Here is a 23,268-nt window from a genome sequence, read left to right on the forward strand (position 1 = left end):
GGGAACTGAAGAAAGGGATTAGGAGAGCTAAGAGAGGGCATGAACAATCTTTGGCGGGTAGGATCAAGGAAAACCCCAAGGCCTTTTACACATATGTGAGAAATATGAGAATGACTAGAGCGAGGGTAGGTCCGATCAAGGACAGTAGCGGTAGATTGTGTATTGAGTCTGAAGAGATAGGAGAGGTCTTGAACGAGTACTTTTCTTCTGTATTTACAAATGAGAGGGGCGATATTGTTGGAGAGGACAGTGTGAAACAGATTGGTAAGCTCGAGGAAATACTTGTTAGGAAGGAAGATGTGTTGGGCATTTTGAAAAACTTGAGGATAGACAAGTCCCCCGGGCCTGACGGGATATATCCAAGGATTCTATGGGAAGCAAGAGATGAAATTGCAGAGCCGTTGGCAATGATCTTTTCGTCCTCACTGTCAACAGGGGTGGTACCAGGGGATTGGAGAGTGGCGAATGTCGTGCCCCTGTTCAAAAAAGGGACTAGGGATAACCCTGGGAATTACAGGCCAGTTAGTCTTACTTCGGTGGTAGGCAAAGTAATGGAAAAGGTACTGAAGGGTAGGATTTCTGAGCATCTGGAAAGACACTGCTTGATTAGGGATAGTCAGCACGGATTTGTGAGGGGTAGGTCTTGCCTTACAAGTCTTATTGAATTCTTTGAGGAGGTGACCAAGCATGTGGATGAAGGTAAAGCAGTGGATGTAGTGTACATGGATTTTAGTAAGGCATTTGATAAGGTTCCCCATGGTAGGCTTATGCAGAAAGTAAGGACAGTACGAAGTCTTACAACACCAGGTTAAAGTCCAACAGGTTTGTTTCGATGTCACTAGCTTTCGGAGCGCTGCTCCTTCCTCAGGTGAATGCAGAGGTCTGTTCCAGAAACACATATATAGACAAATTCAAAGATGCCAAACAATGCTAGGAATGCGAGCATTAGCAGGTGATTAAATCTTTACAGATCCAGAGATGGGGTAACCCCAGGTTAAAGAGGTGTGAATTGTATCAAGCCAGGACAGTTGGTAGGATTTTGCAGGCCAGATGGTGGGGGGTGAATGTAATGCGACATGAATCCCAGGTCCCGGTTGAGGCCGCACTCATGTGTGCAGAACTTGGCTATAAGTTTCTGCTCGGCGATTCTGCGTTGTCGCGGGTCCTGAAGGCCGCCTTGGAGAACGCTTACCCGGAGATTAGAGGCTGAATGCCCTTGACTGCTGAAGTGTTCCCCGACTGGAAGGGAATATTCCTGCCTGGTGATTGTTGCGCGATGTCCGTTCATTCGTTGTCGCAGCGTCTGCATGGTCTCGCCAATGTACCACGCTTCGGGCATGGTCTCGCCAATGTACCCCGAAGCGTGGTACATTGGCGAGATCATGCAGACGCTGCGACAACGAATGAACGGACATCGCGCAACAATCACCAGGCAGGAATGTTCCCTTCCAGTCGGGGAACACTTCAGCAGTCAAGGGCATTCAGCCTCTAATCTCCGGGTAAGCGTTCTCCAAGGCGGCCTTCAGGACCCGCGACAACGCAGCATCGCCGAGCAGAAACTTATAGCCAAGTTCTGCACACATGAGTGCGGCCTCAACCGGGACCTGGGATTCATGTCGCATTACATTCACCCCCCACCATCTGGCCTGCAAAATCCTACCAACTGTCCTGGCTTGATACAATTCACACCTCTTTAACCTGGGGTTACCCCATCTCTGGATCTGTAAAGATTTAATCACCTGCTAATGCTCGCATTCCTAGCATTGTTTGGCATCTTTGAATTTGTCTATATATGTGTTTCTGGAACAGACCTCTGCATTCACCTGAGGAAGGAGCAGCGCTCCGAAAGCTAGTGACATTGAAACAAACCTGTTGGACTTTAACCTGGTGTTGTAAGACTTCTTACTGTGCTCACCCCAGTCCAACGCCGGCATCTCCACATCAGAAAGTAAGGAGGCATGGGATAGTGGGAAATTTGGCCAGTTGGATAACGAACTGGCTAACCGATAGAAGTCAGAGTGGTGGTGGATGGCAAATATTCAGGCTGGATCCCAGTTACCAGTGGCGTACCGCAGGGATCAGTTCTGGGTCCTCTGCTGTTTGTGATTTTCATTAAGGACTTGGATGGGTCGTTGAAGGGTGGGTCAGTAAATTTGCAGACGATATGAAGATTGGTGGAGTTGTTGATAGTGAGGAGGGCTGTTGTCGGCTGCAAAGAGACATAGATAGGATGCAGAGCTGGGCTGAGAAGTGGCAGATGGAGTTTAACCCTGAAAAGTGTGAGGTTGTCCATTTTGGAAGGACAAATATGAATGCGGAATACAGGGTTAACGGTACAGTTTTTGGCAATGTGGAGGAGCAGAGAGATCTTGGGGGCTATGTTCATACATCTTTGAAAGTTGCCACTCAAGTGGATAGAGCTGTGAAAAAGGCCTATGGTGTGCTAGCGTTCATTAACAGAGGGATTGAATTTAAGAGCCGTGAGGTGATGATGCAGCTGTACAAAACTTTGATAAGGTCACATTTGGAGTACTGTGTACAGTTCTGGTCGCCTCATTTTAGGAAGGATGTGGAAGCTTTGGAAAAGGTGCAAAGAAGATTTACCAGGATGTTGCCTGGAATGGAGAGTAGGTCTTACGAGGAAAGGTTGAGGGTGCTAGGCCTTTTCTCATTAGAACGGAGAAGGATGAGGGGCGACTTGATAGAGGTTTATAAGATGATCAGGGGAATAGATAGAGTAGACAGTCAGAGACTTTTTCCCCGGGTGGAACAAACCATTACAAGGGGACATAAATTTAAGGTGAAAGGTGGAAGATATAGGAGGGATATCAGAGGTAGATTCTTTACCCAGAGAGTAGTGGGGGCATGGAATGCACTGCCTGTGGAAGTAGTTGAGTCGGAAACATTAGGGACCTTCAAGCAGCTATTGAATAGGTACATGGATTACGGTAAAATTATATAGTGTAGATTTATTTGTTCTTAAGGGCAGCACGGTAGCATTGTGGATAGCACAATGCTTCACAGCTCCAGGGTCCCAGGTTCGATTCCGGCTTGGGTCACTGTCTGTGCGGAGTCTGCACGTCCTCCCCGTGTCTGCGTCGGTTTCCTCCGGGTGCTCCGGTTTCCTCCCACAGTTCAAAGATGTGCAGGTTAGGTGAATTGGCCAATGATAAATTGCCCTTAATGTCCAAAATTGCCCTTGATGTTGGGTGGAGGTGTTGAGTTTGGGTAGGGTGCTCTTTCCAGGAGCCGGTGCAGACTCAAAGGGCCGAATGGCCTCCTTCTGCACTGTAAATTCAATGATAATCTATGATTAATCTAGGACAAAGGTTCGGCACAACATCGTGGGCCGAAGGGCCTGTTCTGTGCTGTATTTTCTATGTTCTATGTTCTATTCCAAAGAATCACAATCCTCTGGGATTGAGAATTCCAAAGATTCACAATCCTCTGGGATTGAGAATTCCAAAGATTCACAACCCTCTGGGATTGAGAATTCCAAAGATTCACAATCCTCTGGGATTGAGAATTCCAAAGATTCACCGCCCTCTGGGACTGAGAATTCCAAAGATTCACAATCCTCTGGGATTGAGAATTCCAAAGATTCACAACCCTCTGGGATTGAGAATGCAAAGATTCACAATCCTCTGGGATTGAGAATTCCAAAGATTCACCGCCCTCTGGGATTGAGAATTCCAAAGATTCACAATCCTCTGGGATTGAGAATTCCAAAGATTCACAACCCTCTGGGATTGAGAATTCCAAAGATTCACAATCTTCTGGGATTGAGAATTCCAAAGATTCACCGTCCTCTGGGATTGAGAATTCCAAAGATTCACAATCCTCTGGGATTGAGAATTCCAAAGATTCACAATCCTCTGGGATTGAGAATTCCAAAGATTCACCGCCCTCTGGGATTGAGAATTCCAAAGATTCACAATCCTCTGGGATTGAGAATTCCAAAGATTCACAATCCTCTGGGATTGAGAATTCCAAAGATTCACAATCGTCTGGGATTGAGAATTCCAAAGATTCACAATCCTCTGGGATTGAGAATTCCAAAATTCACAATCCTCTGGGATTGAGAATTCCAAAGATTCACGACCCTCTGGGATTGAGAATTCCAAAGATTCACAATCCTCTGGGATTGAGAATTCCAAAGATTCACCGCCCTCTGGGACTGAGAATTCCAAAGATTCACAATCCTCTGAGGTTGAGAATTCCAAAGATTCACAATCCTCTGGGATTGAGAATTCCAAAGATTCACCGCCCTCTGGGATTAAGAATTCCAAAGATTTACAATCCTCTGGGACTGAGAATTCCAAAGATTCACAATCCTCTGGGATTGATAATTCCAAAGATTCATCGCCCTCTGGGATTAAGAATTCCAAAGATTCACAATCCTCTGGGACTGAGAATTCCGAAGATTCACAATCCTGTGGGATTGAGAATTCCAAAGATTCACAATCCTCTGAGATTGAGAATTCCAAAGATTCACAATCCTCTGGGATTGAGAATTCCAAAGATTCACAATCCTCTGGGATTGAGAATTCCAAAATTCACAATCCTCTGGGATTGAGAATTCCAAAGATTCACCGCCCTCTGGGATTGAGAATTCCAAAGATTCACAATCCTCTGGGATTGAGAATTCCAAAGATTCACCGCCCTCTGGGATTGAGAATTCCAAAGATTCATAATCCTCTGGGATTGATAATTCCAAAGATTCACAATCCTCTGGGATTGAGAATTCCAAAGATTCACCGCCCTCTGGGATTGAGAATTCCAAAGATTCACAATCCTCTGGGATTGAGAATTCCAAAGATTCACCGCCCTCTGGGATTGAGAATTCCAAAGATTCACAATCCTCTGGGATTGATAATTCCAAAGATTCACAATCCTCTGGGATTGAGAATTCCAAAGATTCACCGCCCTCTGGGATTGAGAATTCCAAAGATTCACAATCCTCTGGGATTGAGAATTCCAAAGATTCACCGCCCTCTGGGATTGAGAATTCCAAAGATCCGCCACCCTCTGGGATTGTGAATTCCAAAGATTCGCTAGCCTCGGAGTCGGAAATATCTTCCCATGTCAGTCCTAAATGGTTGACTCTTAGTTCGGAGACTGTGGCGCCTTGTTCGAGATTCCCCAGCCAAGGAAAATATTTTCTCTGCCTCTACTCCGTCAATTGGACCCCTCTCAAATCTTTGCTCGCCGGACAAACCTCTCGGTCCGCAAACCTGTCTGGTCAACTTCCGTTGCCCTCTCTCTGCTGGCAAGTATATCCTCCCTCTGACAAGGAGTCCAAAACGGCACTGAGTACTGTACTCCCGGTGTGCTCGCACCAATGCCCTGTATAATTGGAGGACTCCTTTACTCTTACACTCCAATCCCTTTGTACTAAAGACTGATGTACCTGATGTAACCTGCTGACATTCATGGGCCGGAATTCTCCTAGTCTGCGCCGGTTCGGAGAATCGCTGGGGGGGGGGGGCGCGCGAGAATCCCGCGCCACCGCTCCGACGTTGGGCCGCCAATTCTCCGGCAACTGGAGAATCGCCGCCAATCGCGCCCACACGGTCGACGCGGCGCAGGTCGGAGGCCGTCGAAAGCGGACCCGGCGGCGATTCTCCGCGCTCGACGGGTCGAGTGCTGGTCGGGTCCTGCCGACATGGTTTACATATGGTCCCATCCGGCGGGACAAAGAACGAAGAAAAGTACAGCACAGGAACAGGCCCTTCGGCCCTCCAGGCCTGCGCCGTCCATGCTGCCCGACTAAACTACAATCTTCTACACTTCCTGGGTCCGTATCCCTCTATACCCATCCTATTCATGTATTTGTCAAGATGCCCCTTAAAAGTCACTATCGTCCCTGCTTCCACCACCTCCTCCGGTAGCGAGTTCCAGGCACCCACTACCCTCTGTGAAAAATCTTGCCTCGTACATCCCTTCTAAACCTTGCCCCTTGCACCTTAAACCTAGGCCCCCTAGTAATTGACCCTTCTACCCCGGGGAAAAGCCTCTGACTATCCACTCTGTCGATGCCCCTCATAATTTTGTAGACCTCTATCAGGTCGCCCCTCATCCTCCTTCGTTCCAGTGAGAACAAACCAAGTTTGTTAGGGGCTGTTTAGCACAGGGCTAAATCGCTGGCTTTGAAAGCAGACCAAGGCAGGACAGTAACAAGGTTCAATTCCTGTACCAGCCTCCCTGAACAGGTGCCGGAATATGGCGACTAGGGTCTTTTTACAGTAACTTCATTTGAATCCTACTTGTGACAATGAGCGGTTTTCATTTTCATTTCAAGTTTATTCAACCTCTCTTCATAGCTAATGCCCTCCATACCAGGCAACATTCTGGTAAATCTCTTCTGCACCCTCTCTAAAGCCTCCACATCCTTCTGGTAGTGTGGCGACCAGAATTGAACACTATACTCCAAGTGTGGCCTAACTAAGGTTCTATACAGCTGCAACATGACTTGCCAATTCTTATACTCAATGCCCCGGCCAATGAAGGCAAGCATGCCGTATGCCTTCTTGACTACCTTCTCCACCTGTGTTGCCCCTTTCAATGACCTGTAGACCTGTACACCTAGATCTCTCTGACTTTCAATACTCTTGAGGGTTCTACCATTCACTGTATATTCCCGACCTGCATTAGACCTTCCAAAATGCATTACCTCACGTTTGTAACCTCGGCGTTCTGGCTGCGGGGGCTGTTCCCGGTGAGGGGGCGGGGGGGGGGGGGAGATCCGATTCCAGGGAGGGCCTCCACGGTGGCTGGGCCCGCGATCTGGGTCAACCGATCGGCGAGCGCGCTCATTCGGGGGGGGGGGGGGCCTATGTTCCACCACGCTGGGCCCTCGTAGGGCTCTGCCATGTTGCCCGGGGGCCGGCGCGGAGACGGCCGTGGCGCGCAAGCGCGGACCCGTGCCGCAGTGCAGGGCATGCTTTCAGCGCCGGAGCAGCGCACAGCCCTCCGCCGCCGCTCTAGCCCCCGAGGAGGGGGTGAATGCCTGGGCCTGGAGGCCCGTTGACGCCGGCGTCGCTCGCGCCGGTTTAAAAATTTTTTTTAGAGTACCCAATTCATTTTTCCAATTAAGGGGCAATTCAGCGCGGCCAATCCACCTACCCTGCACATCTTTGGGTTGTGGGGGCAAAACCTGCGCAGACACGGGGAGAATGTACAAATTCCACACGGACAGTGACCCAGAGCCGGGATCGAACCCGGGACCTCGGCGCCGTGAGGCAGCAGTGCTAACCCACGCCACCGTGCTGCCCTCCTCGCGCCGGTTCTGATGCCGGCGTAAACACTTGCCCGGGGTTTCGGAGAATCCCGGCCACGGTCCCTGGGTGTAAGGGAGGATAGCAGCTCTCACAGGCGGGCTTGCTGCAATCTGAGGAATACCTCATCCTGTGTCGGCCCTCACCTTGGCCCAGCTCTCACCTGTGGCTCCAAATAGTTGTTAACATGCGACGGTGACCACACCCCAGAAAACCGCTTTGAGCGGCAGGCGAACCCAGGAGGAGGATAGTCGCCGAGTCTCCTACCCTGTCACATGAGGACTGATGCTGGTGGACTGGGCTGGCGAGACCAATCTAAGGTCTGGTGGTCTTGAAGGCAAGTAAGCAACGCGTTGTGGGACCCAGAGAGCTCGACAAGACGCAGAAGGCACACCGGTCAAGCGTGCCTCTAGCTCCAACCGTCTACACTCATTCTGCCCCGGACCAAGAGCACGACTCTCCCTCACTAGGATCCCAATTCACACACACAAGTCACGCTCATCATCGTTCGATCCACCCGGCATCAATCTGTCACGAGTCCTGTGATCATGGACGGATGTCTTTGTAGCAGGTCTGGATTCTCTGGGAGCTGCAGCCATGCCCGTCCAGCTCAGGCCGTTTGGTCATTCTTCACTGGAATAAAGCAGAAGCGGAACCTCGGCAGCTCGAGTGACGAAACAACCCCTTTCGGGACCACACTGCTCATCCCCGCAGCAAGAAGAAGGGGCCACAAAAGGCGCCCTAAACAGTGACTGTTTCACTGGCCTGGCCAGCAGACCAAAGCGGGTATGGATTGTAGCCAGTTAAAATGGCTAACTCCAGATTTAGAATGGCTAACCCCGATTTAAAATGGCGAACGGCAAAGGCTGATGGGAAAATCAGCCAACAGGACTAAAACAAGCAGCTACAGGTAGACTGTGTCTTCACCTCTGGGAAGGCCAGACAAGATCGATATCAGTAACCATCAGCATAACAAAACACCAGCCATCTACATACTAATGAGCAATCCCCGGGAACAATGTGCAACATTTTAGAAACACAAAGCCAACCCAGACTCGGCGGCGCCAGCAAAAGCCTACACAAAGGGAGGTGAACGACCACCTCAAGACCGCCCATCGATCAAGGAATCACTCCAGCATTGGAGAATATCGAACCAAGTGATTGGGACAAAGTCCAATCACTTGGAACCAGGTACAGGGTCCGCCCCAAAAGGCGGGAAGCCCCTGGGGACTATAAGAATAGAGTCCAAGTTCAAATCAACCCTTCTGCACCCTTCTGCATCCTCCTGCACCCTTCTGCTTCTTCATCTGACCAGGTCACTCAGCAACGCAGACCAACCCTTGACAGTGACCGGTCCAGCCATCGCGAAACATCCAGTAAGTCTTACTTCAATGTTCGCAACGAGATAGGCGCTCCTAGCTATCAATCTGTACCAGCTTTGAATCCCGCAGACTCAGAACCCGAACAAAAGGCCATTCATTTCCCTGACCTGGTGGGCCATTTCCAAGTTAAGTATAGGCCTGTAAGTTGTAGGAAGTAGCTTAGACGTAGAATTTATGCATGAGTATTGATTACTGTATATAATAAATGGGCTTTGATTTAACTCTTACTAAGCGGTGTGTTGGATTATTGATCATTACTCGGACTTAAATCACGTGGCGGTATCAGAAAGATACCTGGCAACTCAAGAGCAAAGGTGATAGAACAGAGCAATTAAACTAAGGCAAAAGTTAGCAACATTTATTTGGCGACTCCGCCGGGACCCGATCTAGAAGTGGAAAACCACTCCGGGAGAACCCAAGAATTTGAATTAGAGATCCAATTGGAAACAGAAAACCACAAGTGTTCAAGCAGTTCTGATCAATAGTCATAATTCGGAAGTGTGTGTATGCATGCGTACATAACAGGGCGATAAGGTAAAACTGATAGATTGTTGTTGCGTCAAAACTGTCGGATGTTTGTATATCGGAAAGTAGCGAAAGCCGTACCCGTATTTACAACACCACCTTCGCCCCCTATTCCAAATTTTAAAGAAGAGGCATTCGGATAGGCAAGATGGCAATGCAGGCAATGCAGCGCCTCATGAACCCTGAGGAATTTGCGGTCGCAGCGACCAGCAGCAGTAGAGTGGGACAATGTCCCATTTGGGAGGAAGAAATCAGGAAATATCTCAAAGGGAAAGGATGGCCCCTTTGGAATGATTTCTGTGATAACGAGGCATCAGGCCCCGGGAGTATAGGACATACTTGGTGGGAGAACCTGAGCGAGATCCACAAAAAGAGCTTGGGAAAAGCTCGCAAGCCGATGGCAATCGTGTCCTGTTTGGCACAATTGCGAGGCACAGAGGAGGTCGTTAAGACGCTCCGCAAAGACGTTGAGGGCATACATCGGATGAGTAAGGTCGATGTAAGCAAAGTAGAAAGAGAGAATTTAGAATTGAGGAGGAAATTGGCAGCAAAAGATGGAGAGGTGGGTGACGCCAAACGCTCACCAGTCTTGTCTGGCGCATTTAAGCAGTTTCCAGTCTCAATACGAAAAGGCCTATCAGGACATGCAACGTGCAGTCCTGGTACATGAAGAGACAGAAAAACAGGTAGAGACATTACAGAAACAGTGCAGTGATCTCAAGGCAGCATTAAGAGCACCCCATGCTGCCACCACAGAACAAAGACAGAGCACATTAGACCACGCAAAGTGCCGGAAGCAGATTGCAGAGCTGCAATCGCTGCTTTCTGTTCAGAAAGATTTTCAGGAAATCTTTGGGGAAAAGTTAGATCAGGAAGACAGCCCTGATTGGGAAGAGTTGAATGAAACAGCGCAGAGATATGTTCAGGGAACATGTGCACATGGAAAGCCACAAAAGAGAAAAGCACCCCAACCCCCCACACAGCAGATAGTTCAAGCTCCGATGAACCCTGTAACCACCCACCGCACAGCCATAGTAGACAACACGGAATTTCTATATTCCACCCCCTTAACAGTGACCCAATTACGGGATGCGTGCGAGAAGATCACACCGTTCCTCCCCACCTCAGACCCCCACCAGTTCTTTGCCACAGTTAGACGTCAGGCGAGCATGTACGGCCTGGACGAGAGAGAGCATGTAAAGCTCACCGTTTTGAGTCTAGACCCTTCAGTAGCAGCAGCCCTTCCCGACCCACAGAATGTAGGAGGAGGCACCCTTGCAGAAATGCATACCGCGATCCTGGATGCGATCGGGTATAACCGGGGTGACCCCGTAGATGGCCTCAACAAATGTAGGCAGAAGAAATCCGAGCACCCCACAGCGTTTACTGGACGCCTGTGGATCCACTTTGCAGCAGTCTTTGGAGACTTAGACCGCGCCCATTTGTCCCCAGACAACACGGCCAAATGGACCCGCACCCTTATCTCCCATGCCACAGAAACAGGACAGAAAGCTTGTACGAGTTATGATTCCTCAGAGGAGGCCCATAACGAGAAGTGGGTAGTGAAAAGATTGTCCCGCGCTTGGGAGCAATCTGTTCAAAGTAAACCCTCAGTTAAGAATAGCGAGGAAAAGCAGGCCGGCGCAGATATGCAGGGAGTAAAAACCCACCACAACCCCGCATGGGTGAATGAGGGAAAGAACAGCCCCCCACCCAAGTCACAGGAGTGTTACAACTGCGGACAGTTGGGACACTTCGCAAGAGAGTGCAATGCCCCTAAAAAGCCACAGAGAGCCCAGCAGACGGGCACTCTGAGTAAGAAAAAGACAGAGCCCATTCATAGCGTTAGCGCCCGTTCGGATCAGACGGACTTGACCGGAACGGACTGACGGTGTACGGGCTCCCCCAGTTGGGTCTGCGACATCCTTTGGGATAGGTCAGGACGACCGGTAGTTGCAGCAAAAATTAGGGGACAGCCCATCAAATTTCTCTGGGACACAGGAGGGTCCCGCACCACAATAAATTCCTCCACCACGTTCCAAAAAGACACGTGGCCCACTACAGCCACTATCACCCTCAGCGGCTTTACAGGCCACTCACAGCAGGGACACATCACAGCCCCTGTACCCATTCAAATCGGTACCATCACCACCAAGCACCCCGTAGTTTTAGTTGACCTGCCCCACACAGCAGAACACATTTAGGGAATTGATTTCATGAATTCCCACCACCTTTCATTCGATCCAGTCAACCAGTGTGTCTGGAAGATGGCAAAATCCGCAAGAGCCCCCGCAACGCTCAACATAGGAGAGTATATGAACAAAATTAGCGCCGTAGGCGAACTTTGGTTCAACCCGACCACGCTTAGCACGGACAAGCAGGTTAGGGCAGTTCTGCAAAAGAACAGGGCAGCATTCGCGACCCACAAGCACGACTGTGGCCGGATAACTAGCTCCGTACAAATAACAGGACCTGACCCTAGACCCCCAAAACAGTACGGATTTCCCCAAGAGGCAGAGGGAGAAATCTCAAAAGTAATAGAGAGCTTATTAGAGCAAGGCGTACTTAGATCAGTAGCCTCCACTAATAATGCCCCGATTTAGCCAGTGAGAAAGCCCGATGGATCATGGCGACTGACCATCGATTATCGGGAACTCAACAAAGTCACCCCCGCAGCAGCCCCCACTGTAGCAACAAGTCCCGAGACCATGCTCAAGCAGGGACTCAATTCCCGATACTTCACGGTTTTGGACGTCAGCAATGGATTCTGGTCCATTCCATTGGCAAAGGCGTGCCAGTACAAATTTGCCTTCACTTTCAGAGCGCAGCAGTACACGTGGACATGCCTGCCACAAGGATTCCACAACTCCCCCTCCATTTTCCACCGACAGCTGGCAAATGGTCTAGCAAAATTCTCTCGCCCCGAATGTCTGGTACAGTATGTAGACAACCTACTATTGCAGACAGACACCAAGGAAGAGCACATTGAGCTTCTGTCTGAACTCCTGGAACTATTACACGCAATCGGTTGTAAAGTCAACCACAAAAAGGCCCAGATTTTGGAAGAAAAAGTGATATATTTGGGAACAATTGTCATGCACGGTAACCGGGAGATCGAGCATAAAAGGATTGACTCGATTGCTAAATTGCCCCTTCCCCAGAATGTTTCAGCCCTCCGGTCGTTTTTAGGACTGGTTGGTTACTGCCGAAACCACATTGACGGTTTCGCCAGCAAGGCAGCGCCTCTCTCAGACCTCCGAAAGAAAGGAGCCCCCTGGGAATGGCTTCCGCAGCATGTGGATGCTGTGGAATCATTAAAACAGGCGCTCATAGCCGCCCCCGCACTACAAGTTCCAGACCCGCTTTCCCCCTATGCCATAGGGGTAGCGACCGCAGACCGCACCCTTTCAGCCGTGCTCCTCCAGGAACGGTACGAACAGTTAAGGCACGTAGCTTACGCTTCCAGAATTTTAGATGCTGTGGAGCAGGGATTTTCAGCCTGTGAGAGGCACCTGCTCACAGTATTTTGGGCAGTCCAGTACTTTTCATACATTACCAGACTGAACCCCATCACAATTCTCACTGAACACACCCCTACCCAACTTTTACTGGACGAACGACTCAAGGACGGCACAGTAAGCCAAATAAGAGCAGCCAGATGGACCCTTCTCTTGCAGGGACGGGACATCACTGTGAAAAGGACAAAGACACACACCTACTTAGCCGACAACTTACAGTACCCCGGAAACCCCCATGAATGTGAGATTATCTCTCCACACCACAACACAGGCCCCTTTAGCGCTAAAACACCCCCCAGAAAGATAGGTAATTCAACTCAGAGCACACGGACACGTGTGGGTCCATTAAGATCTATGTGGATGGATCTTCCACAGTCTTGGATGGGAAACGCATAACAGTTTGCGGTATATATGTCGAGGACGCGCAGGGACGCGCCCTCGAGGAAATATCGTTGAAACTTAGGCGCGCAGGCAGCAGAGCTTGCGGCCATTGCATATATAGTTGAGCACCCAGATTCCTTCCCCAGCCCAGCAGACATATACTCGGACAGCCTCTATGTCTGTAACAGCCTCACGGAATTCCTACCCCTGTGGAAAGCAAGAGGATTTGTTTCCGCAGACGGCAAACCCCTCCCCTCAGCCCCATTGCTCCGTCATATTTTAGAAAAAGCCCAGAACAGGACTTTTGGGATCATCAAAGTCCGCAGCCACCATCGTTCCTCCCCCCCTGGAAATGTAAAAGCTGACGCACTGGCTAAGGCAGGTTCCAGACATGGGTATTTTTGGAAACCCCCCGAAAGTGCGCCAGTGAGTGCAGTTCAGGTCTCACAGACAAATATCGAGGATCTAGGAGTGGCCCAGAAGCAGGACACCAATCTCAGGGAGATTGTAAAAGGGAAGTATCCAGCATCCTACGAGAGGTTTAGAAATATACTGACCACACGTGACGGTGTGGTGTTAAAGGACACCCTTTATGTGGTTCCTGAACAGGACAGGAATCAATTGATTTGTTTGTTCCATGACGGTCATGGACATCAGGGAATCGATCCCACTACAGCCCACCTCAAGCAGCTTTGTTGGTGGCCAAATTTAAAGTAAGATGTAAGCCATTACATAGAAAATTGTCTTATCTGTGCACAGAATAACCCCGACAGATATGCCAAAAAGGCCCAACTCAGCCATACCCGACCCGTTAATGGCCCCTGGACTAATCTCCAGATTGATTTTATAGGTCCATTGCCCCCTTGCAGGAATGGCTATAAATATGTACTTGTGGCCATAGACACATTTACAAAATGGGTGGAAGCATTTCCAGCCCGCACAATCACTGCAAAAACCACAGCCAAGATTCTAATCCACCACATCTTTACGAGATGGGGACTCCCCCGCAGCATTGAATCCGACCAAGGCTCCCATTTTACGGGACGTGTCATGAAGAACGTCCTCACGATATTTGGCATCACCCAAAAATTCCACATAGCTTACCACCCACAGTCGAGTGGTATCGTGGAGTGCATGAATCGGACCCTAAAAACCACCCTCAGAAAAATGTTCCAGCAGAACAACACCACTTGGGACTCAGTCCTCCCTTTTGCACTGATGTTTTTGCGTAACACTATTTCCCCCTCCACAGGTTACACCCCACACACTCTCATGACCGGACGCCCCATGAAAGGCACAGAATATTTGTTAGGTTTGGACCTGACCAGCCCCGAAGTGACGGCCCTCACACACGAGAAAGCCGTGGAGCAATTAGTTGCAAATGTTAAAACGGCTCAGTTAGCAGCCGCAGTAAAATTGGGCACCAGAAAGAAACAGAGCAAGGCTTGTTTCGACAAGACAGTGCATGCGACTGAGTACGATATCGGACAGCAAGTGATGCTTTCTGTATATAACCCCAGCACATTCCTGTCACCAAAATACTCGGGTCCGTATTCCATTGCGGATAAAGTCAGCCCTTCCGTTTACAAAATAAAGTATCCCAATGGTAAGGCATTAACCAGCTGAAGGCATATGGAACACAGTCGAAGCACACCACGTCATGCTTGACGCAGCACACCACACCCCGTCCACAGTCAACGTAACCCTACCAACCCCCACCACGTCCAGCCCAGCCACGGACTCGACCTCGACTCCACCCCCGAAATATACACTCCGCCCCGGAACGCCCACAGACTGCAGCGATTGTGACTCGGACGATAGCCACAGCACGCCTCCCTACTATCCCCATACAACCGGACCCACACCCAGCGACTCCGACTACGATCCAAGTGATCCCTTCCTGATCACTTTCCTGAACAAGCCCCACCACCGACCACCGAACCACACTGACGACCCCGATTTTGTCCCCACCCAACTAGACACCAATAATTGGCACCGAGATAACTCATATCGACTCGTCCGTAACGACGAGAGCAACCCCAACTCACACCATGCAACCCTTTCAGCCCTAATCCACTCCAGAGTTTGGCACCTGGGAGAAGAGGACGACCTTGGGTCTGACTCCCAAACCGCCAACCCCTTTGCGACCCTGTTCGCAGCCGAGAACTGAGGTGTCCAGATGATGTTTTAAAGGAACCGCTTGGGAGAAGTGTTGTCCTTTCTGATGGAACCTGCAGAATATTTGATGTTGTGTGTACGTTTGTTAAATGTTGTATGTCCGACAGGAGAATTTTGTCTCACTGCCACACGCCTATTCGGCCGAAACCTCTGAGGACTTGCCTTCAGAGACTAACCATTGCCAGATGCTTGTTCAGAGGAACTAGCTTGTCGGCAGACACTTGTTCGGGTACCAGACGCCCGCTCGTAACTGCCCTTCTGGTTCGAAGGTAGAACCACTACGGCAGCCCCACCACGATTACAACATTTTTGCCCCTTCTTGTTGGTTGCTCAGGCAGTGGAGAAATGGCTTGAGACCCGCCCTGCCTGGGAACCCCCCGCTGGTCAACTACGCTCGGGGAGGAGAGATACGGCATTGGTAGTCGTTCTACCTGGGGACTCCATCCAAATCTTACCCGTCGCGGCCCATACGCACCTCATTTTGGCATTTTTCAGTTCAAAAAGTGTTGTTTGTTTAGGTAGCCCTTAGGTTGCCGGCCATCTACTATTTACATCCTGGAACATTTGGATGGTAAATCAGCACTGGTTCATTATTGGGAAGTGTGTCTTCTCCTAAAATTTGTTTTTTTGAAAAAAAATGAGGGAGTCACACATAGTGACCAATTATAAAGGGAGTAATTGGCACCAAAGGACAGACACACTAGCGTACAAGATATTCAACAAAGATAGTTACAGACACTATGCTTGTTTCTACAGAACTCCAGAAGCTCCAGGACCGGAGAAAACAAAGAAAGAAAAGGAAAGAGAAGAGCCATGAGGACTTCCTTCATAGGGATCACACTCGGGTATATGGACTTTTGGTTGCGCGTGACCGCGAACCCCATGACTTCAAGACCCCCAGCCGTTAATGTTTCACTATCCCGCAGTACCCAGAGCCCAGTCACCAGCGACACTACATCATCTTGGTGTGCCAGGCTTATAATCTGGGACTCCCTGTCCTATGTGATCGAAACACTACTAGTGTTGGCGATACTCTGCTGCATCGTGCAGACTATGCGTCTACGGAAATGGAGAAGGAGAGCCTACCGCGCTCGAACCCCGGTATATAGGATCAGATCGCCTATTTTCAGATACGACCAGACCCCCGACCCCCACGATCTACAATAAAGTACATTCACTTGCGTTTATTGTTATTGTAAATAAATAAATGTAACAAACTTTTTCATGAGAAAATTGTATGATCCTGAGCTTGACTGCCAAGCCAGGAAAGACTGTATGAAATGATATGATTTTGTTGTATGATTGAGGAAGATAGGATAATGGAATGTTTAAGTGAGTGTAGTATATTAAGAATAAGTTAGAGGTTCCCAGTTTATTGTTTTGTAATGCATGTCCCTGTCTGACATAGCGCCCTTAGAATTGTTAGTTAAAAATCTTTGTGCATAGCTATGGTCAGTACAGAGGCCATGAAGGAAGTGTCCCCCCCCAGGTCAGGGAATGGAAAGCAACATAATGATGTGATCCTTCACGCTTCGCGTTAGGATCACAAGGAGGGAATGTAGCCAGTTAAAATGGCTAACTCCCGATTTAGAATGGCTAGCCCCGATTTAAAATGGCGAACGGAAAAGGCTGATGGGAAAATCAGCCAACAGGACTAAAACAAGCAGCTGCAGGTAAACTGTGTATTCACCTCTGGGGAGGCCAGATAGGATCGATACCTGCAGCCATCAGCATAACAAAACACCAGCCATCTGAATACTAATTAGCAATCTCCAGGGACAATGTGCAACAAATTAGACACACAAAGCCAACCCAGACTTTTCGGCGCCAACAGGAGCCTACACAAAGAGAGGTGAACGACCACCCCAAAACCGCCCATCGATCAAGGAATCGCTCCAGCATTGGAGAAAATCGAACCAAGTGATTGGGACGAAGTCCAATCACTTAGAACCAGGTACAGGGTCTGCTCAGAAAGGCGGGAAGCCCCTGGGGACTATAATAATAGAGTCCAAGTTCAAATCGACCCTTCTTCACCCTGCTGCAAACCCTGCTGCCTTCTGCTGACCCTCTGCAACAACCGCTCAAATCGTAAGTCTTACTCCAACGCTCGCTACGAGACAGGCGCTCCTAGCTATCGAACTGTACCAGCTTCGAATCCCGCAGGCTCAGAACCCAAATGAAAGGCTATTCGTTTCCCTGACCTGGTGGCCCATTTCCAAAGTTAAGTATTGGCCTGTTAGTTGTAGGAAGTAGCTTAGAAGTAGAATTTATGCATAAGTATTGATTACTGTATATAATGAATGTGCGTTGATTTAACTCTTACTAAGCGGTGTGTTGGATTATTGATCATTACTCGGACTTGAACCACGTGGCGGTATCAGGAAGATACCTGGTGACTCAAGAGCAAAGGTGACAGAACAAGAGCAATTAAACTAAGGCTAAAGTTAAGAGCTACACTGTGTACCCGAACAAGCGCCGGAATGTGGCGACCGGGGGCTTTTCACAGTAACTTCATTGCAGTGTTAATGTGAGCCTACTTGTGACAATAAAGATTATTATTATTAATATTATTATTAATAAGCGAGGGCAGCACTGTGGCACAGTGGTTAGCACTGCTGCTTCACGGCGCCGAGATCCCAGGTTCGATCCTGGCTCTGGGTCCCTCTCTGTGTGGAGTTTGCACATTCTCCCCGTGTCTGCGTGGGTTTCATCCCCACAACCCAAAGATGAGCAGTGTAGGTGGATTGGCCTCGCTAAATTGCCCCTTAATTGGAAAAAATTGATTGGGTACACTAAATTTATTTTTTTTAAATGAAAAAATGATTATTGTTATGCAGAGCTTTATGTAACTGAAGCATCATTCACAGCTCTTTGTATTCCAGGCCTCGGGGTCAAGGTCAACATTCCATTAGGCTTTTAAATTATTTTTTTGTCCCTGTCCTCCAGTTTTTAAATGATATTTGGTACTTTGAACCCTCAATCTCTCTGTTCCTTCACAGTTCCCAGCTCCTCACTATTTGGAAAACATTTGGATGACTTCACACTTGGCCCATAATATCATTCTGTCTGCTGCTGTTTTGTCCAGATTACATTCTCCACTCGCAGAGCAAGGTTCCAACCAATAATTCCTTAGGTCACAGGCTAGAGTCCACCAAACTGAGCCAGCCTGACCCCGCAGGAGTGACACCCTGACAGCCGAAGAAAGCCACAGTGGCCTCAGTAGGTCTATGAGCTAAACGCTGTTGGATTTCAAAAGTATCTCACTTTTAGCAATTGATCGGATTCATTTTGATCACAAATTCTCTTCTTTCCCTGATAAAGGTGCTGATTCACAGACCCACAGGCACTGGGCGCTCCCCCGGAATTCGACCAATGCAAATGTTTGAAAGGAAGCTCAAAAAGTCCTTGGTTTAAGTCACATCTGGAGGCCATCTCGGCCCCACAGTGTTTGTAAAGTAGAGGGTCGTCTCCGGTGGCTGCTGAAAATATTCCATGGCCACTATTTTGCGGAACAAGAGGGGAGCTTTCCCAGCTATCCTGGCCGAAGGTGGTCCCTCAAGTACACCACTATCTGATCGTTATCGCACGTGTCCTTCTGGGATCCTGCTGTGCACAAATTGGCTACCATCCAACCTACATTCCGGCAGCGACTTTCACTGGCTGCGATGGGCTTTGGGCCACGCTGGGGTTGGGAAGGTGCCGTGCAAGTACAAGATGTTCTTTATATTTTCTGGCCAAGCCAACCTTTATCCATCCACCAGCCTCACTTGGAAAAACACATTACCCGACCCGCGTATTATCACATTCTTGTATTTCTGGGACCTTGCTTTGTTTAAATTGGCTGCCACATTTCCTGCTTTACAAAAAATAACACCACTTCTTGCCTTGGGACGTGCTGAGGTTGTGAAAGGTGCTATAGAAATGCACGTGTTTTTTTGTTTTTGCACAGTGAGTTTTTGCGATCTGGAAGGCGCTGTCTGTGGGTGGTGAAAGCAGATTCGATAATAACTTTCAAAAGATAATTGAATACTTATAGGGCAGCGCGGTGGCGCAGTGGTTAGCACTGCTGCCTCACGGCGCCGAGGACCCGGGTTCGATCCCGGCCCCCGGTCACTGTCCGTGTGGAGTTTGCACATTCTCCCTGTGACCGCGTGGATCTCACCCCCCACAACCCAAAAAGATGTGCGGGGGAGGTGGATTGGCCACACTAAATGTCACTTTGTCAAAGAGATCTAGGAGTACAGGTCCACAGGTCATTGAAAGGGGCAACGCAGGTGGAGAAGGTAGTCAAGAAGGCATACGGCATGCTTGCCTTCATTGGCCGGGGCATTGAGTATAAGAATTGGCAAGTCATGTTGCAGCTGTATAGAACCTTAGTTAGGCCACACTTGGAGTATAGTGTTCAATTCTGGTCGCCACACTACCAGAAGGATGTGGAGGCTTTAGAGAGGGTGCAGAAGAGATTTACCAGAATGTTGCCTGGTATGGAGGGCATAAGCTATGAGGAGCGATTGAATAAACTCGGTTTGTTCTCACTGGAACGAAGGAGGTTGAGGGGCGACCTGATAGAGGTATACAAAATTATGAGGGGCATAGACAGAGTGGATAGTCAGAGGCTTTTCCCCAGGGTAGAGGGGTCAATTACTAGGGGGCATAGGTTTAAGGTGAGAGGGGCAAGGTTTAGAGTAGATGTACGAGGCAAGTTTTTTACGCAGAGGGTAGTGGGTGCCTGGAACTCGCTACCGGAGGAGGTAGTGGAAGCAGGGACGATAGGGACATTTAAGGGGCATCTTGACAAATATATGAATAGGATGGGAATAGAAGGATACGGACCCAGGAAGTGTAGAAGATTGTAGTTTAGTCGGGCAGTATGGTCGGCACGGGCTTGGAGGGCCGAAGGGCCTGTTCCTGTGCTGTACATTTCTTTGTTCTTTGTTCTTTTTAAATTGCCCCTTAATTGGGAACCAAGAATTGGATACTCTAAAAAAAATTAAAATAATAATAATAATAATGGCTTATTGTCACAAGTAGGCTTTAAATGAAGTTACTGTGAAAAGCCCCTAGTCGCCACATTCCGGCGCCTGTTCGGGGAGGCCGGTACAGGAATTGAACCGTGCTGCTGGCATTGTTCTGCATTACAAGCCAGCTGTTTAGCCCATTATGCTAAACCAGCCCCTGATAAGGATAAATACTTGCAACGGAAACATTTCCTGGGATAGGGAGAGAGGGCAGGGGGGCTGAGATCAATTGGATAGCTCTTTCAACGAGCTGCCACAGGCTTGTGGAGGGCTGAATGGCCTCCGTCGTGCTGTCGAGTGTTTTCAGTCTTTCTCTTGTGACCAAATGACAGTCATAGACATTATCTGATGTTGCTGTGAGGTCTTTTCCTTCTCGTTCCCAAAAAGCAGGTAATTGTTTAATTCTGTCAGCCAGGTCATTCTCAGGCATGAATAGAGGCAGCAATCAGACCTGTTCAGATTCACAACGTCAGTGAGAAAGAGCGACACTTCCCGTCATGTGCTGCCAAAGACAAAAAAAGCCGCCTTCTCCAAACAGTCCCTGTCCCAATCACCCGGCAATCATTAGAAAGAAAAGAAAGAATTGCATTTATATAGCGCCTTTTCCAATCACTGGTCGTCCCAAAGGTGTTTTCTGAACATTTGTTCATGGGATGTAGTTACCACAGGCTGGGCCAGCATTTGTTGCCCATCCTTTCTTTAAAATAAATTTAGAGCAACCCAATTCATTTTTTTTGCCCAAGTAAGGGGCAATTTAGCGTGGCCAATCCACCCACCCTGCACATCTTTAGGGTTGTGGGGGCGAAACCCACGCAGACACGGGGAGAATGTGCAAACTCCACACGGACAGTGACCCGGGGCCGGGATCGAACCTGGGACCACGGCGCCGTGAGGCAGCAGTGCTAACCACCCGTGCTGCCCTTGTTGCCCATCCCTAATTGCCCTTGAACCGAGTTTCTCGCTCCACCATTTCAGAGAAGTTAAGAGTCAGCCACATCGCTGTGGGTCTGGAGTCACATGTAGGCCAGACCGGGTAAGGACGGCAGATTTCCTCCCCTGAAGGACATTAGTGACCCAGGTGGGTTTTTACAACAATCGATGATCGTTTCATGTTCACCGTTACTGAGACTAGCTTTTATACTCCAGATTTATCGAATTTAAATTCCACCGTCTGCCGAGGTGAGATTTGAACCCACGTTCCCAGAGCGTTAGCCTGGACCTTGGGATTACTGGTCCAGTGACATTACTATTGCACACCACTCCACGCCCCCAAAGCCATGAAAACAGCAAGTCCTTTGTGTATGTAGGTGAGCATAGCTCCAACATGGAGCGGTTTCTGCATACCCTTCAACAGCTAGCTAACTCTCTCTGGGTACAATGACCAACTAGAACACAAGAATAGTTAATGCAAAGTGAAAAGTTCTACCGAAGTTCCACCTCCTCCTCTCCTGTGCTCTCTGCATCGCAGGTAGCCCCAGGGCAACTGATTTCCTCTTTGTCATTGGGCTAATCTAATACATTTACCACCAAAGCTATTTCTGTTTCAATATCCTGCTGTCGAACCTCCATTTACACTCGATCTTGTGCACATATTTTCAAGCGAATCGCGAAACGATTAAAGGTAGATTTATCAAACTGCCACAGCTTCCTGCTCCCTCCGTTTCCTCAAGCCCATCTCACCTGTTGGGTTCCAGATGGTTTTATTTCCTGACTGATGCTGTCTGTGTTCTTCATGTAATTGGCCCATTTTTCCAGAAGTCTCATTTAGAAAAGAGATAAATAAATTGGATATGGAGTGAAGGTAAATGCGCAGTGAGAGGCAGAGAACAAGGTGCTGACAGGCAGGGACACTGAGAGTAACAACTACGTCTCACCTGTAAGACGATCCTTCACCTGTCTCCATGGAGACAGGAACAAAACACCTGGAGGCCATGGTGTTTACCACAGGTCTAATAATTCAGAGCGACAGAGGGTGGAGCTGTTTGCACGCCAACTCTTCTGCATTAGCCCAGTGTTTGGTGCCAGTGGAACATTTTCAATCTGTGGTGGTAGGGCAGAATTACAAAACGCAAACCAAACAGCAGGTCCCCTGACATCACCGGGGAAGAGGAGGCTACATCAATTGCACAACATTGAGGCTCGAGGGTCCAGTGCAGTATTGAGTGAGCGCTGTACCGTCAGTGGGTCAATCGAATCACAGAATCTACAGTGCAGAAGGAGGCCATTCAGTCCATCGAGTCTGCACCGGCCCTTACAAAGAGCAACCTGCTGAAGCCCACGGGCGGGATTCTCCACCTCCACGCCGAAGTGGCCGCGCCGTCGTGAACGACGTCGAGGTTCGCGACGGCGCGGAACGGCCCCGGTCCCGACCGATTCAGGCCCTGACAATGGGCCAGGATCGGGGCCGCGTCATCTACACGCGCCAGGCCTTGTCGCCCGCGTAAAAGCGGCGCCGCATAGATGACGCGGCCGGCGCCGCATAACGGGCATCATCCGCGCATGCGTGGTTGTCGTCCTCTCTAAATCTGCCCCGCAAGAAGATGGGGGACGGATCTTGCGGGGCCGCGGAAGGAAGGAGGTCCTCCTTCAGAGAGGACGGCCCGACGATCGGTGGGCACCGATCGCGGGCCACCCCACATTCCAGGTGAAGCCCGGTGCAGGATCCCCCCTCGCCCCCCCACAGGCCGCCCCCCCAGCGTTCACGCACCGCCCACGACTGCAGCGACCAGGTGTGGACGGCGCCGGGGGGAACCCGCCGTTTTGGCCTGGCCGCTCGGGCCTCAGAATAGCGGGGGTGCCGGAGAATCGCCATTTTGGGTGTCTCCGGCGATTCTCCGGCCTGCGGCCCGCGGAACTCGACCGGGCCGTTCCCGCCGCTTGGGAGAATCGCGGGAGGGCGTCGGACCGGCGTCCCGGGAAATTTTGGCGGCCCAGGCGATTCTCCCAACCGGCGCGGGAGTGGAGAATCGCGCCCCACGTATCTACTCTA

General features: G+C 49.6%; 1 protein-coding gene across 2 annotated transcripts in view; it reads right to left on the minus strand.

Annotated features, from left to right (window-relative positions):
* Positions 1 to 22,151, minus strand: part of slc6a7 (solute carrier family 6 member 7) — a 138,865-nt gene extending 116,714 nt beyond the window's left edge. Inside the window, exon 1 of one of the 2 annotated variants that reach the window (XM_072477526.1) lies at positions 21,960 to 22,151. In XM_072477526.1, coding sequence (XP_072333627.1) covers positions 21,960 to 22,043 — 84 coding nt within the window. In that variant the 5' untranslated portion in view covers positions 22,044 to 22,151. The remainder of the gene's footprint in view (positions 1 to 21,959) is intronic. The other variant, XM_072477527.1, reaches the window with a different exon arrangement.
* Between the last annotated feature and the right edge of the window lie 1,117 nt (positions 22,152 to 23,268).

Source organism: Scyliorhinus torazame, chromosome 15 (genome assembly GCF_047496885.1).
Source record: "Scyliorhinus torazame isolate Kashiwa2021f chromosome 15, sScyTor2.1, whole genome shotgun sequence".
NCBI lineage: Eukaryota > Metazoa > Chordata > Chondrichthyes > Carcharhiniformes > Scyliorhinidae > Scyliorhinus > Scyliorhinus torazame.